Source organism: Elgaria multicarinata, chromosome 9 (assembly GCF_023053635.1).
Source record: "Elgaria multicarinata webbii isolate HBS135686 ecotype San Diego chromosome 9, rElgMul1.1.pri, whole genome shotgun sequence".
Classification (NCBI taxonomy): domain Eukaryota; kingdom Metazoa; phylum Chordata; class Lepidosauria; order Squamata; family Anguidae; genus Elgaria; species Elgaria multicarinata.
Genome location: NC_086179.1, coordinates 88043236 through 88058796, shown reverse-complemented (window position 1 = coordinate 88058796; position 15561 = coordinate 88043236). Strand labels below are relative to the sequence as shown.

The window sequence follows — 15561 nt, the reverse complement described above, 5'->3', positions numbered from 1 at the left end:
ACCCCTCTAGTTGAATCCTCACATATCCCTAGTTGTTGTTTAGGATTTTGTAAATAAAATAATTAACTTTTGCTGAAAATTCAGCAAAGGGGTAAAACAGAATATGTACCGAGGCCCCTCTCAGCACGAGGCCCACGAGAATTTTTGAGAAACCACACCCCGTTTTGTTGAATTAGTGTGGAGGAACTTGTAAGCAAACAGTTCAGTCAAACACACTGACAAGTTAACTTTCAAAACCCCACCTGCCAACACAGAGAAACTATTCTATAGGGAAGCCTTGCCCTGTTTACTCAGCTCACAAGATTAAGCAAGAATTTTTATAATGTGAGATAAGGGATCTGTCTGCAAAATAAAAGAAACAATCCTTCTTCAGACATACCTACATCTCATACAGTATTGTATTTTCTTTTCAGTTTTGAAAATGGACCCTTCACTCAGTCTCAAAATTAAACTGAACTGTGAACTCACTTTTGGTTTTTGCAATATACAGGCATATACAAGGCTTAAACCAACCTCATTCAAGCACTGCTGTCGTCAGAAAACGACCGCACATGTACTTCAATACATTGTGAGCTGTTGGGGGTATGACCATTCGTGAAGACCAGGGAAGAGAAGCTGAGCAAGATAACAAGAGATAAAAGCCAGCAGCCTTGTCCCCTTTCAGAATGGCTGCAAGGCTAGGGTGACCATATGGAAAGGAGGACAGGGCTCCTGTAACTTTAACAGCTGTATAGAAAAGGGAATTTCAGCAGGTGCCATTTGTATGCACACAGCACCTGGTGAAATTCCCTCTTCATCGCAACAGTTAAAGCTGCAGGAGCCCTGCCCTCCATTGTATCTGGCCACCCTAGGCAAACCACTGTAGCTTTCCCTGACTTTCAGGAGGAAGACTTCAGAATTCAACAGCCACCACTTGGCTAATATTCATGTGGTGAATGTAAAACACAGCCAGGCTTTACATCTGCTGTTAGCTGTGGACATCCATTTTAACTACCTGGATGGTGACTATTCTATGCCCTGGAAGCCCACATCTGTCAGTGGGCCAAGATCAGCAGATAGAAAAGAAGCATATGAGGATATGGGAAGCTGATAAGGGTTCAGTGGACCCCAAAAGAGAATACAGAATCATGTACACTTTTGCCTTGCTAGCAACTCAACATCCAGTCACAAGACACTCAGGCTTCTGTTGCCTCAATTAACCAAACTACGCAATATTATACTCACAGAATGGGAGCCCCATTCTCCATTATCTGTAAGTTTCACCCACTTATCACTGGTGGAGTCCAGCTCTTGACACTGGTCATTTTGAATCTGTTGGTTTAAAATAATAGGAACCCTTAGGAATCAAGGTCATTTCCTGTCAACCAAAGCATGTGTTTTATTATCAGCAATAAAAATAGATAAATCATAATAATGTACTTCTAAACTATTATAATGAATTTCTAAACTTTACCTGCATTTCAGTTCAACATCCCTGCTTTATTTACAAAGGCAATGTATTTCTAAGTAGCAATAGCTGAGAACAGACAATGGGGATATCTATCTCCATTGTGGCCTGACTGTGATGCTTCTAGAGACGTTTCTGAGGAGGGGCTGTAGCACAGTGGTGGACCACCTGTTTTGCCTATACAAGGCCCCAAATTCAATCCCTGGGAAATCTAGCTAAATAGGACTCAGGTAGCACTGCTGGGATAGGCCTCTGCCACAGAAAACAATACTATGCCATGGTGTGTCTCCAAATAAGGCAGCTTCAAATGCCCACATCTAGTTGGGCAGTGTGTTAGACAGAAGGTTATATCCAATGACAGGCCATAGATAGACCCAAGGTTTATCCCGGGATCATCCAGGGGTCAAACCTGTTCATCTAGGTGACACACAGAGAATCGAGTGCTCAGGCAGCGGCGGACCCTGGATGATCCCAGGATAAACCTTAGGTCTAGCTGTGGCCTTAGTCTAACTTGTCACATTCATATCATAGAATCATAGAATAGCAGAGTTGGAAGGGACCTACAAGGCCATCAAGTCCAACCCCCTGCTCAATGAAGGAATCCACCCTAAAGCATCCCTGACAGATGGTTGTCCAGGGGCCTCTAGTGTGGGAGGCCTCTAGTGTGGGAGAGCCCACAACCTCCCTAGGTAGTTGATTCCACCGTCGCACTGCTCTAACAGTCAGAAAGTTTTTCCTGATGTCCAGCCGGAATCTGGCTTCCTTTAACTTGAGCCCGTTATTCCGTGTCCTGCACTCTGGGAGGATCGAGAAGAGATCCTGGCCCTCCTCTGTGTGACAACCTTTTAAGTATTTGAAGAGTGCTATCATGTCTCCCCTCAATCTTCTCTTCTCCAGGCTAAACATGCCCAGTTCTTTCAGTCTCTCTTCATAGGGCTTTGTTTCCAGACCCCTGATCATTCTGGTTGCCCTCCTCTGAACACACTCCAGCTTGTCTGCATCCTTCTTGAATTGTGGAGCCCAGAACTGGACGCAGTACTCTAGATGAGGCCTAACCAGGGCCAAATAGAGAGGAACCAGTACCTCACGTGATTTGGAAGCTATACTTCTATTAATGCAGCCCAAAATAGCATTGGCCTTTCTTGCAGCCATATCGCACTGTTAGCTCATATTCAGCTTGTGATCTACAACAATTCCAAGGTCCTTCTCGTTTGTAGTATTCTGAGCCAAGTATCCCCCATCTTGTAACGGTGCATTTGGTTTCTATTTCCTAAATGTAGAACTTGGCATTTATCCCTATTAAATTTCATTCTGTTGTTTTCAGCCCAGCACTCCAGCCTATCAAGATCACTTTGAAGTTTGTTTCTGTCTTCCAGGGTATTTGATATCCCACCCAATTTTGTGTCATCTGCATATTTGATCAGCGTTCCCTGCACCTCCTCGTCCAAATCCTTAATAAAAATGTTGAAGAGCACTGGGCCCAGGACTGAGCCCTGCGGTACCCCACTCGTTGCCTCTCCCCAGTTTGAGAAGGTTCCATTGATAAGTACTCTTTGAGTCCGATTCTGTAGCCAACTGTGAATCCACCTAATAGTTGTTCCATCTAGCCCACTTTTAGCTAGTTTGTTCAGTGGGTCTACTCTAAGTAGGACCAACACTGCATATAATCCAGTGTACTGGTTTACATGAATCTTTGACCGAATCAGACAAGGATATTCTTATGGTCATGATATGCTTTGAAGAGCAGTTACAAGGGATACTGAAAAGACACTTGAGATATTTCTCTGATCTAATCAGAGATATCCCCTCATGTATAGTAGCAGCCCGGCAGGCGCAAATAGCTGAGGTGATTATTACTTATTTTTCCGTGGCTGCGTGTGTAGCGGCTTGCACCCCTACGGAGCAGTTTGATATTCCTCACTAGCAAATTGCTGCTGAGGAAAATGACAAAATTGTTCAATAGCAATGCAGACAAAATGACTGGCTATTCTGTAACAGCAGGAATTGAAGAAAAGTGATAATAATATGCTATTTTGTCTAGAGCAACGAGGAGGAGGTCTCGGTGTAAACCTCAGAGAAACACCCAAGGTTTCACATTTCAAGCATCTTTGTGGTACCTACACTATGCACAGTGGAGGCTGGAGGCACGGACCTGTGAATCCATTCTGGCTTTCAGCCAGAACTCTAATGGAGCTATCCACGGTGCTGAACCCTGTCCCCCTCCCACCGAATAATTTCAGCACCTTAGATAGTTCCAAGGCACTTTACATATTTTCTCTCGATGATCTTTACAGCAAGCTTGTAAGATAGGGCGGTATCCGTGTCCTCATATGGCACTACCAATTCTTGAACTAAAACATCTAGTACCTGGACAGAGCCTAGAATATAATAATAGAGTAGATCTGAGTGTAAAAGTTGGAGTAAAGCTAGGAATTGAGCCATGTGGGGTTCTGGCAAGTTCAGGCACAAAACATCTCTATTTGATTAACCCTTCACGTGTACAGCTTAAAGCGTGTGTTTTTTTTTCTTCTAAGAACTGCCCAGAAGCAAAGAACTTGGCCAGTAATTTTTCTGGTCAGTTCAGTTGACAAACATATCCTCCTATGCAAATGGAGAGATGAGACTGGGATAATTCACACAGCACAACAACCTGTCATGGCTTATTCACCCACAGGGGCTGCTGCATTGTGCCAGGTGGCCACAGGTGCCATCTTTGCATGGCGCCCATGGGTGCCCGGTTTGCCATGATTTCTCATGTCATGTGAACCCAGGTGACAGGGGTTGTTTGAGGGTTGTTTTAGGGTTATTTGAAAGTTGTCTAACCATCCATGTCACCCTGGGTATGCACAAATGACAAGGCATAGCAAGCTAGGCATGTATGGATGCCATGCAAAAATGGCGCCTGGCAAAATCCACAGGTAAATTAACCCATGGTGTGCCATCACATTGTGCAAACCATGTCAATAATTGACTTGCCTAAGGCCATCAAGTGTATTTATGGCTGAGGTAACATATGAACCTGGGTCTACTGTTAAACATACTAGCTGAATTTCGGCTTTACTAAACCGTGCCACATAACCTACCCCCCCTCCCGACATCATATATGTGACATTGCCCTCCCTAAGGCATTTGCACATAGAATGCAAATACATGGATGGGGTGGGGGATGTGCATACAGCTGAGCCAGAACCCTGTATGCAGTGATGGGGCGAAAATGTCCCTGGACCCGCAAGGGCAGCGGATGCCCCCATGTCCAGCCCTCACAGGCCCCAGTGGATTTTCACCCCAACGCTGCCAAAGGACAAAGGCGTCGCAGGTCCCTGACCTGTGCGCACTGTTAATCCTTTCCCCCGCTGTGTTAATGGCAGCTGCCATTAACACAGCAGGGGAAAATACACACTTTCCCCAGCCTTGAGGAAATTATGTTTCTCTCCCTTCCTCTGCACTGATGGGGGCCTTAAAGGCCCTATTAACAGTCTTGGGGAAATCACGTATTTTTCCCTCTGCTCTAACGGCGGCGGCCACCTTGGGGAAATTGCATTCTACCCCCACCCACCCCGGTGACAATTGTGGCCTTAAAGGCCCTCTTAAAAGCTTGGATTAAGAGGGCCTTTAAGACCACGATTGGTGCAGCTGGGGGGAGGCAAATAGTGCTTTCCGTGGCCTCCGGAAAGTGCCGAATTCCCCCGGTGTGCCTGGGGAATTGCGCACTTTCCGGAGACCTGGGGAATTGTGCACTTTATGGAGGCCCCGGAATGCGTGCTTTGGTGAGTGCTCAGCTGGACCAGCTCCCAGAACAGGGCTGGCTGAACAGCGCTTGGCAAATTCTCAGGGCAAGCACCCCGTGAGTTCTTGATCCCCTGCCTGCAATGCATAGGTCTCTCCCTCATGATGTTTGGTTACGTGCCGGTGCAATGCCAGGGGCACCCCAATTAAGGCTTGAAATTGGAGAAAGACTCAAAACAATTGCCAAAGAATCCAGTTACGGCAGGTGGAAACCATTTTTGCCACTCCTCTGCCGCTCCCAGATTATGGAATGGCCTGCCGGGAGAGATTCGTCAACTTAACAGTCTTCCGGATTTTAAGAAAGCTATAAAGTCTGATCTCTTCCGGCAGGCCTATCCAGTGGAATTTTAAGATGCCTTTTAATAATGTATTAGTTTTAAATGTTTTAATTATGTGTATTTTATGGTATTTGCATTTATGTTGTACCCCGCCTCAATCCGGAGGTAACAAATAAAATTATTATTATTATTATTATTGTTGTTGTTGTTGTTGTTGTTGTTGTTGCTATTATTTCTGCTCCACTTTCAAATGCCTGCCTGTGTGCTTATCTTTACCCTCACTGGCTCACATTCTACCCAGTACACTAGCTCCAGCTTATTAGGTCCTGAAGATGATACAGCTCAAGTGCTGAAAAGCTATCAGTGATGTTTTGATCAAAATAAATCATGGTCTGGAAGTGATTCTCAGGCCTAATACTCAGCCCATCAATGCTTTTTCTTTCCTGCAGGAGAAAAATCAATCTGTGCCCAGCCAAGCAGCTACTACTAGTACGTATCTGGAAGCAAAATTCATGTCACTGTAGCAGAATAACTTGTGGCTTCTTTCTTTGGAATTCAACAAGGCAAGATGGTTAAGAACATGGTTCCCATTAGAGCATGTGCTGCCTTATTAGCAAAGTGTGATAGATGGTATTGAATCAACAGAAGGAAGGTGCCTCAGGGTGGCATGACTGCTTTGCCTATGTTCTTATGCCTTGCACACAATTACGGAGCTTGATGGGTGCAGCCCTTCATCTCGGAGTCTCCAAACATTCGGCAAATGTTAATTAACGCGAAACACCTGACGTGGCAGCAGCTATGCGGTGTGCTGGAGACGGCATGAGGGGTGATTCATTCCTCACACAAAGGAAGGGAGTCAGTGAGGGTGAGATGGAAAATTTCCATCGCCCGCTTATTTTGAGCCACCTATTGAAGTCCTCGTCTACTTTCATTCAGCCACCGACGTCGCATTGTTAGGGACACACTGAAGATAAGATGAATGAGTAACTCTGTTCACTCAAAGCTTTTGTGAGGCGCGTTAGCCGACAGGCCTGCTCAGTGTGCAAGCAGCCGTTGCCAACTTCTGATTTCAAAAGGTCTGTTACCTGGGCAGTTTCTGGAACAGAAACTTGGATAAGTTGGGGGATGAGGCTTTATGGACCCTGATGGGAGCAGACTTTTTTCCTTTCTTTTTTTTTTGCTCCTGTCACTGGTGCTGCCGGAAGAAGCTGCACTGGAAAATAAGTGGATGAATAAGAAATCTCTCCACAGCTACCAAGATGTCACATTGTTTGACACCACCTATCTCATCTTTCTCAGCTCAAGAGAGCCTGACGGGGGTGATTACTAAGAAAGCACATCCTGCAGGTTCACATGCAAGGATATAGGAAACAATGCAAGGGGCGCACCATCTCGTTCCTTAATAGACAGGCATGGGCTACACAGTTTTTGCAGTGTACATCTGCTGACTTGCTAGATAAAACCCAAGCTTCACTTATACAATTCTGGGAATTTGAACCAGGCCATCAGGGCTATCCCTGCCATTGGGCAGAGCAAGACGCTACCTCAGGCAGCAAGTTTTGAGTGCCATGAAAGGGTGTCCAATTCTTGTTATCTTTCCTCTCTCATCTCACACTATTGCCCCGCTCGTGCTCTTCGCTCCTCTGATGCCATGTTTCTCACCTGCCCAAGGGTCTCTACTTCCCTTGCTCGGCTTCGTCCATTTTCTTCGGCTGCCCCTTACGCCTGGAACGCTCTTCCAGAACATTTGAGAACTACAAGTTCAATCGCAGCTTTTAAAGCTCAGCTAAAAACTTTTCTTTTTCCTAAAGCTTTTAAAACTTGAATTGTTCTGACTTTTATACTGCCTGTTTGGTGCATTCTCTTACCCTCCTTTTTGCTTTATTATGATTTTATTAGAATGTAAGCCTATGCGGCAGGGTCTTGCTATTTATTGTTTTACTCTGTACAGCACCATGTACATTGATGGTGCTATATTATTATTATTATTAATAATAATAATAATAATAATAATAATAATAATAATAATAATAATATTTCTTTTCTCCACGAGATAGGGTGAGCTGCCTCTGGGATTTTCTGCAGCTCCCCGCATCTCCTGGAGAAAAGAAATACAATAACAAGAATTTGACACCCTTTCATGACACTCAAAATCTGCTGCCTGAGGTAGCATCTTGCTCTGCCTAAAATAACTTGGCTGGCTTTGGTACTCTGCCTCAGGTAGCAAATGTCTTCAGCCGGCCCTGCAGGCCATAGACTTTGATGTGTTGAAGACAATGGGCTAGTTTGAACAATCAGCATTGGTTAAACAAGCCACAGTGGCTCATTGTGAGCCATGGTGTGTGCCGGGCACGATTTGCATAATCACCCACCTGGCTGTGGTTTGTCATGTCATCCAAACCTGGTGGCCTGGCTTGTTTGAGGGGGGGGAAACAACCCTCAAATAACCCAACAACAGCTTTTGGCCATCGAAGCTGCTGCCAATCAAAGCTGACAAGAGTGGGTTAAGATAAGATCATGGTCTGTCTCAGTACAAGGCAGAGGCAGATTTGCATAAGCGTTGTGGAAGGAGAGATGACCAGGATGCCAATAAAATGCCTCAAAATTTAGGCAAGGCCTGTTCTTTTCAGAACACTGCCCTACAGTTTTGCTCTAATGTAAATTTAGCGCATAAATTCCCCTTACAAAAAACTCAAAGAAGATGTTGTTGTCAATATACTGGTACTCAAAGATGACTGAACCAGACTTCTTCAGATGTACTGTGTAGATTAGGGAGACGGTGCAGTCGTCCCGATTTGACTCGATGTAATTCCCACGGGGAGTCCATGAAGACCTGAACAAACAGGAACAGAAACAAGCTTTGTTTTATAAGCTGTGCACCTTATATATAATACAGCTATGAGGTATCTTTAACCCATATGCTACTTAATAAGCTGCTAGGGACAGAAACTCAAGGAAACAAAGAACAAGACATAAGGGATCTTCTCATCAATCCCTTTGTCTAGGAAATATTAGATTTTGCAGTTGATCCACATTGGCTAGAACTTATGTTCAAAGAATGATAGGGAAGCATTCACTGATATGTAAAGAGATGAACAGAACATTATTCATTTATTTTCAGGTTTCCTAGAAATAGAAGGCATTTCACAACTAACGTATTGCCAAGACACCATTTCTCCAAATGAGTTTCTTTTTTTTTATTTTTCCTATTCGTTGAACTGGGGTCTTGGGGCTAACCTTGGACCTGTAAAAGTAAGTTTAACTGCCTGCATTTTAGGTTGTAAGGCTAAAATGGTGATCTTAACCATTTAAAAGAGCACTGCATATTACTTTTCCCCCTTTGCACTGTGGATTCCCCTGTGCATTTTTGTCACCATATCAATGAGATGCAGCCCAGTGAATGGCTTAAAAACACCTGATGCTGCTGCCATTATTCAAGCTAAGTAGGTATATACCCAGTCAGCGCCTGGATGTGAGCTCTCTAGCACAGTCTCCCCCAGTGGATGCTGGCTGGGGATAATGGTAGTTATAGTCAAACAGACCTGGAGGTCTCCAGGATGCGGGTAACTGTGCTAGAAGTTAATCACAAGTCACTCTTAGGGTGACCATATGAAAAGGAGGACAGGGCTCCTGTATCTTTAACAGTTGCATAGAAAAGGGAATTTCAGTGTCATTTGTATATATGGAGAACCTGCTGAAATTCCCTTTTCATCACAACAGTTAAAGCTGCAGGAGCTATACAAGAGTGACCAGATTTAAAAGAGGGCAGGGCACCTGCAGCTGTAACTGTTGTGATGAAAAGGGAATTTCACCAGGTTCCCCATATATACAAACGACACCTGCCGTAATTTGCTTTTCAATACAACTGTTAAAGATACAGGAGCCCTGTCCTCCTTTTCATACGGTCACCCTAGTCACTCTGAGGTTTATAGAGGCAGAAGGGGTTAGAAGTATAGTTGCATCTCAAGTAGAACAGCATAGGTTTGTTTCAATAGACCCTTGACCATAGAAAAAATCTACAAGGTTCTTACTTGCCACAGCTATTTGCTTTACTCTCAGATGAGCCGACGGCCGTGTCCATGTAAGTTGCTACATTAGAGAATCCTGCAGGCAGGTCGTCCCATTCATCAAATTTGATCCCACTTCCCAAGGAGTAAGTCCCCTCGGCACACTTACTGCATACCTGGTTCTTCATTTCTAGATATTCCCCAGACGCACATGAAAAAGCTGAGAAGGCAAACATTTGTAACTGATTAATGGCAGAGATAATTCACGCATTGGGAGTCCCAACAGGCCTTCCTCAAAGAAACATGGAACAGGTTAACAAAAACAGTGACAATCCTTGTGGCAATGAAACTAAATTACTCATTCACTGACCCACTCACCCTTCCACACATGCATACTCACTGACCCTGCTCTGATGGCACACTAAGCCATGGTGGTTAAGCATTTTGAACTAAACATTATGTCTTTGGCATGTTGTGTGAACCAAGGCTTAGTGGGTTGCAGTAAGCATTCCTAACCATGGCAGCTATATAACCTCAGTTTTAAAACGCTGCAAAATGGTTAGTGGGCTAACCATGGTTTAGCATGTTGTTGTTATCATCATCATTATTATTATTATTATTATTTACATTTAATAATATGCCCCAAGGCCGAAGCTCTCTGGGCAGTTTACATAAGATTAAAAAACAATTAAAAACAATATACAAAATTTAAAATCACAAAAACATACAACATCACAGAAACATGTATCTAAAAACACTATAAACCACTATAAAAACAGAGCCAGGATCAATGAAGCTCATCACATATTGCTAAATGCCTGGGAGACAAGAAAACTTTTAGCCTGGCGTGAAAAAATAGCAATGTTGGCACCAGGCGAGCCTCATCTGGCCCTGCAGATGTTGTTGGACTACAACTCCCATCAGTTCTAGCCAGCATAGTCAATTGTGAGGGCCAATGGGAGTTGCATTCCAACAACAGCTGGAAGGCCATACATTCCCCATCCCTGTTTTCATGAAAAGATGTTTTACTTTTGTAACTAAAAACAAATATTCTGCTTTTCCACGAACTACCTGAATTTGTTCCATGTGTATTACACTGTGTCCAAATACCACAGATGCCTTTGAGAAAGAAGGAATGAAATCTCCAGTTAAAAGGTTTTGGGTTGCCTTTCAACATGCACCTGTTGAAGCTGTCTTGTGCAATGGGTTGGCTGCGTGCTCTCTGTGATGCTTGTCTATCTCTGAAGAACCTGTTGGCCTTGTAGCAAAGGGGTAATCCATGCTTGGTAGTGGAGAATATAGTTTATATGCTTATTCTAGCCAAACTGGATTTTCGGGTTTTGCCCATGTACAGTTAATGACACACAAACTATTCTGTGTGGGTACTCCTGCTTTAGCTACAGGTAACAGAAGCAGTGTGACCAATGGAGTGGCACAGGTCATGCACTCTATCGGACAAATCTCACACTCACATGAACGGGCCACAAATGAGATCCAAGACCTGCACAAGTCATTATAGCCTTCTGAGGCTACAGGCAACATTCCCGGCAGCTTCATTATGATCTTGGCCAGTAATTTCTATGTTCCTCAGGAGGCTGCTTGTTTCCCGTCACAATGCATATGTCCATGAGCAGAAGGCGCTCCGAGCACGCCAGCTGCTTGCCTAGTTCAATCGGAGGCCGAGTGTGGCTAATGGCAAAATGAATCGCTTCCGACATCCAAGGCAGCTGGGCAACTGGATTTGCGCCTCATTTAGCACGAGCGGCTAAATTTTCTAGCGTCGGAGAACTTGTTCTATTCTGGTCTGCCAGCTGAGGAGCCTTTGCACACTGCAATCGCTAGGACGCATGCGCGCCGTTCGTGAAGAGTGTTGGCCAGGCCGGCTCAGCCGCATGGCTGCCCACTTGGGATGTGCCCAGGAACACACCCAAGGCTCCCCTCCGGCTGAGCATCATGGGGGAAGCCTGGCAGTGGCCTCCAAGCTGCCTTTCACAGAGGCTCATCTGCCATTACTAATTTTCTCCTTGAGGAATCCCTGAAATCTTCCAAAGACCTACAGGATTCCTCTGAAGAATGCAGTTTGAAAACTCCTAGGATAAAAGTCGGAGCTGTTGTGTAGAGGGGGGCGGGGAAGGAGGTGGTGATCAAAATTTTGCACTAAAGTAACCAAGATACTGCATTATGAAAAGTGGAATTCAGCAATCTTATTCATTATGCAAAGTATGTAAATGTCATGATTTATTCTGCTTCTGCTGGTCATGGGGTCGGGCAAAGAACAACAGATCCCATCCCTGATTTACGGGAAACTTTTTTTTTTTTTTTTTTGGACACTTCTCCGGCTTCTGAGAGTTCACCAGATTTTCAAACCTTTTTTATTTTAAACTAGCAAACAGCCTCACCTTTGCACGGGTTGGAACAGTCCTTCATTTGATACACTCCTTCCAAGTAAAGTTACACAGCTGTCAGAGTTGAACATGCTGTGCCCGCCTTGCCTGAGTGAAGGTGCAGCTGTTGGCCCCCGAGGCATGGCCTCCGGCATAGTACACCACTATAGCACCACCCCCCCGGTTGAGGAGTCTGTCCACTCCATTCCCCTGAGGGGAGGCTGCAGAGGGAGAGGCAGCCATATTGCTGCCCCTTGGACCATTCCAAGTTGTGTGGACTGCAAAGCTATGTGCTGCTTGTGGACATCTACCATCTAGTGACTGAAGATGGTACTGCAGGTGTCACACATTAAAATTAAGAGACACACTAAAATTAATTAATGTGGTTTAAAAAAACCAAATAACCCCAAGGTTCACATCCCTAGGATTCAGTTAGTATGCCTGCCAAGTTTTAAGTGCCTAGGTTTCAAGGTCCTGGCACTGTGGTGCCGGCAGACAGACACACATCCTCATTTATTATCATTATTATCATCATCGTCATCATCATCATGTGGAGAGTCTTGGGATATTTAGCCTCCCCTCTCTCCCCGTACTAAATTCCATGCTTTGTTTGCATAGCAACACTCCTGGTTAAAATCTGTATAGGTAAGTGAAAAGTTTGCCAAGACACCAGCTAATATTATGAAGCAAGAATTAAACAGGGAGATCTCTGAAGCAGGAAGGAAAGGAATTTTCCTATTATTAATATAACCTAAATTTTTTACTTTCCTGATCCATCATGCACCATCTGAATCATTTATATGGAGCTTCTTTAATAGAGCCTGAATTATTCATGCTTATTTTGCTCTATTTCTAAAAGCTGTGTACACACTGCCAACCACAACTGAATCTTAATTTATTAGGGTGCTGCTAAAACAGTTTAGGCCCCAAAGGAGATCACCCTGAAATATAGGTAGATACTGTGTATTTGAACTTTCAAAAGCTTTTGATGAAGACCTTTACCAGAAACTCCTGAGTAAACTACAATTGCAAACATTGTCAGGTACACATGCTTAGAAAGGGCATTCTACAATTATGGAGACACCACTGAGAAGGCCCTGCCTAACCACAGAACCTTAATTCATGGTCAGTTTCTGTAGACAAAGGCAATCCTTCATTAGCCAGGCTTAAAGCTGTTTGGGGTTTAAAAAGCCCAAAACAGTACCATTTAAAAGATATATGGTAGCTTTATTCATGTGTTCATGAAAAGTGTTATAGAATAGAATAAATGTTTGTTTGCAACATTTGTACATTATTGTATGTTTTCATTTTTGTTGTAAGACATCTTGGGGAGTAATCAACTGTGTCATTCCATTAGTGCAAATGATGTTGCACTAGCAGAAACTAGGTTCTAAATATGTGCAAAAAAAGAATCCGACTGAAGTTACATTTGTGCAAGCAGTCGCACAACTGGTTGTGCATTACGCTTGAGAAACCCATTGTACAACCAGTTGCACCTTGCAGTTGCACAACCCATGTGCAATCAGTTGTGCATTAGGCTTGTGCAAACCGTTACGCATTCCATCTGTGGAGCTTTGCTAGCGCTATTTGAGATTGCGGAATGATACTGTTGGATACTGCCGATTGAGTCTTTTTTCCCTCAGAAAGGCATCTAAGAAATATTAATGATAATAATAATAATAACCACCACCTATTACAGTTATAGTGGTACACATATAATGTGTACAATAATGTACATAAAATGTGTACAATATTGTGTATAATGTGTACAATAATAATACAATACAGGTAAACAGGCTGCTTCACATACTACATTTCTCCACTTAATGAATAAAATACACACATATATGAAAAAGGTTAACTTGTCAGAGGGATCCGTGACTGGGTGCAGCTAGTGGCAAACTTTGTTCTGTGTGAACTGCCCCTTCCAAGGGATTGTCTCTCAGGGTTTTCATGTGTGAGACATAAATTGCCTTTTAGCGTTATGTCACTTATGGGAATGCATGAATATTTTTTAATTAATTAACAGCAGAAAGTAGGAGACATTTGAACTTTGAATGTGCATTCCAGCTATAGTTACCTCTAGATTTGCATTAACAATCTGATTTTTAAAAATTAAATATTAAACCTTGTGCATGAAAGCATCTGCTGACTTGAAAACCTTGAACATGAAAACACGGATTTGCCACCATGAGGTTGCAACCAATGTTAGTCATTTATTTCACTGCGTCTACTCCGACCATGTTACTCCGCTTCTGAAATCTCTTCATTGGCTTCCAATTCACTCCAGAATCCAATATAAACTTCTCCTGTTAACCTTCAAAGCTTTTCACGGTCTAGCTCCTTCCTATCTCTCCTTTCTCATCTCACACTATTGCCCCCCTCGTGCTCTTCGCTCCTCTGATGCCATGTTTCTTGCCTGCCCAAGGGCCTCTACTTCCCTTGCTCGGCTTCGTCCATTCTCTTCTGCTGCCCCTTACGCCTGGAACGCTCTTCCAGAACATTTGAGAACTACAAGTTCAATTGCAGCTTTTAAAGCTCAACTAAAAACTTTTCTTTTTCCTAAAGCTTTTAAAACTTGATGTTGTGCGGACTTTATACTGTTAGTTTTACCCTACCCTGTGCCTGCTTACCCTACCCTGTGCCTGTTTGCATTCTCTTCCCCTCCTTATTGTTTTACTATGATTTTATTAGATTGTAAGCCTATGCGGCAGGGTATTGCTATTTACTGTTTTACTCTGTACAGCACCATGTACATTGATGGTGCTATATAAATAAATTAATAATAATAATAATAATAATAATAATAATAATGCTCTAGGTAGGGCCGATACTGGATACAGCCAATGGAATGCAAGAAGCAGCTCTCAGGGAAGAAAAGTTTAGAGGAAAAGGACAATTTTAAGAATGAGAAGAAAAATGTAAGAATAATTTATTGAATAAGTATCTTTGAAAAGCAAGAAGAAGTGGTGAAACCAGTGATAGCTTTAGGTATCAACTTAATTTTTATAAAATAAAATATTAACAACAGAATCCTGTGCACATTTCCTCAGAAGCAGGTTGCACTGAGTTTAATCAGTCCCAGGTAAGTAAGCATAGGATTGCAGCCTAAGTCACGCTTCATAAGAAACAAAAACAGGTACGATCTACATGACATTTATAGCAACAAAATGTAGACATACTGCATTCCTTTCCTTTGATGGGATCAGGTAAACCAGAACATTCCACTTCTGGGTTTGGGACTGCTACCCGCCATCTGGATCCACTGCTATCACATTCTGTGTATTCAAAGTGGTATTCAGCCTGCAAGTATTACAAAGAAACATTCTTTGGTTCTATCATATTCACATTTTATTTCATCTTAATACATCATTAGAAAGTGATCCCCATCATTAATGAAAAATATCTGTACATAAAATACTGAACTGCCAGCTTCTGGTTGAATGCAATTTTAAAATACATGCCAGGGTTCACATCTGCATGTGTTAGGACTTAAATGAAACTGCAATCTTGGTAAATGAATGAAAAATAAGATTTGGAAAAGTGTCGACTTCTGGCTTCATCTGCTGCAAATGAATGTCATGTTTAGCCCTGCTTCCCCTGGGTTGGAAGAAGGTGTTTCAGGTGATCAATCAGAATCAGACCCTGAAGTAGAGGAG

General features: G+C 43.1%; 1 protein-coding gene across 1 annotated transcript in view; it reads right to left on the bottom strand.

The window, feature by feature from the left end:
* ELAPOR2 (endosome-lysosome associated apoptosis and autophagy regulator family member 2) overlaps positions 1–15197 on the bottom strand; it is a 56438-nt gene extending 41241 nt beyond the window's left edge. The window contains exons 1-4 of the mRNA XM_063135056.1: positions 15085–15197; positions 9543–9738; positions 8197–8344; positions 1225–1311 (exon numbers count right to left, since the gene is read on the bottom strand). Coding sequence (XP_062991126.1) covers positions 1225–1311; positions 8197–8344; positions 9543–9706 — 399 coding nt within the window. The 5' untranslated portion in view covers positions 9707–9738; positions 15085–15197. The remainder of the gene's footprint in view (positions 1–1224; positions 1312–8196; positions 8345–9542; positions 9739–15084) is intronic.
* Positions 15198–15561: the final 364 nt, after the last annotated feature.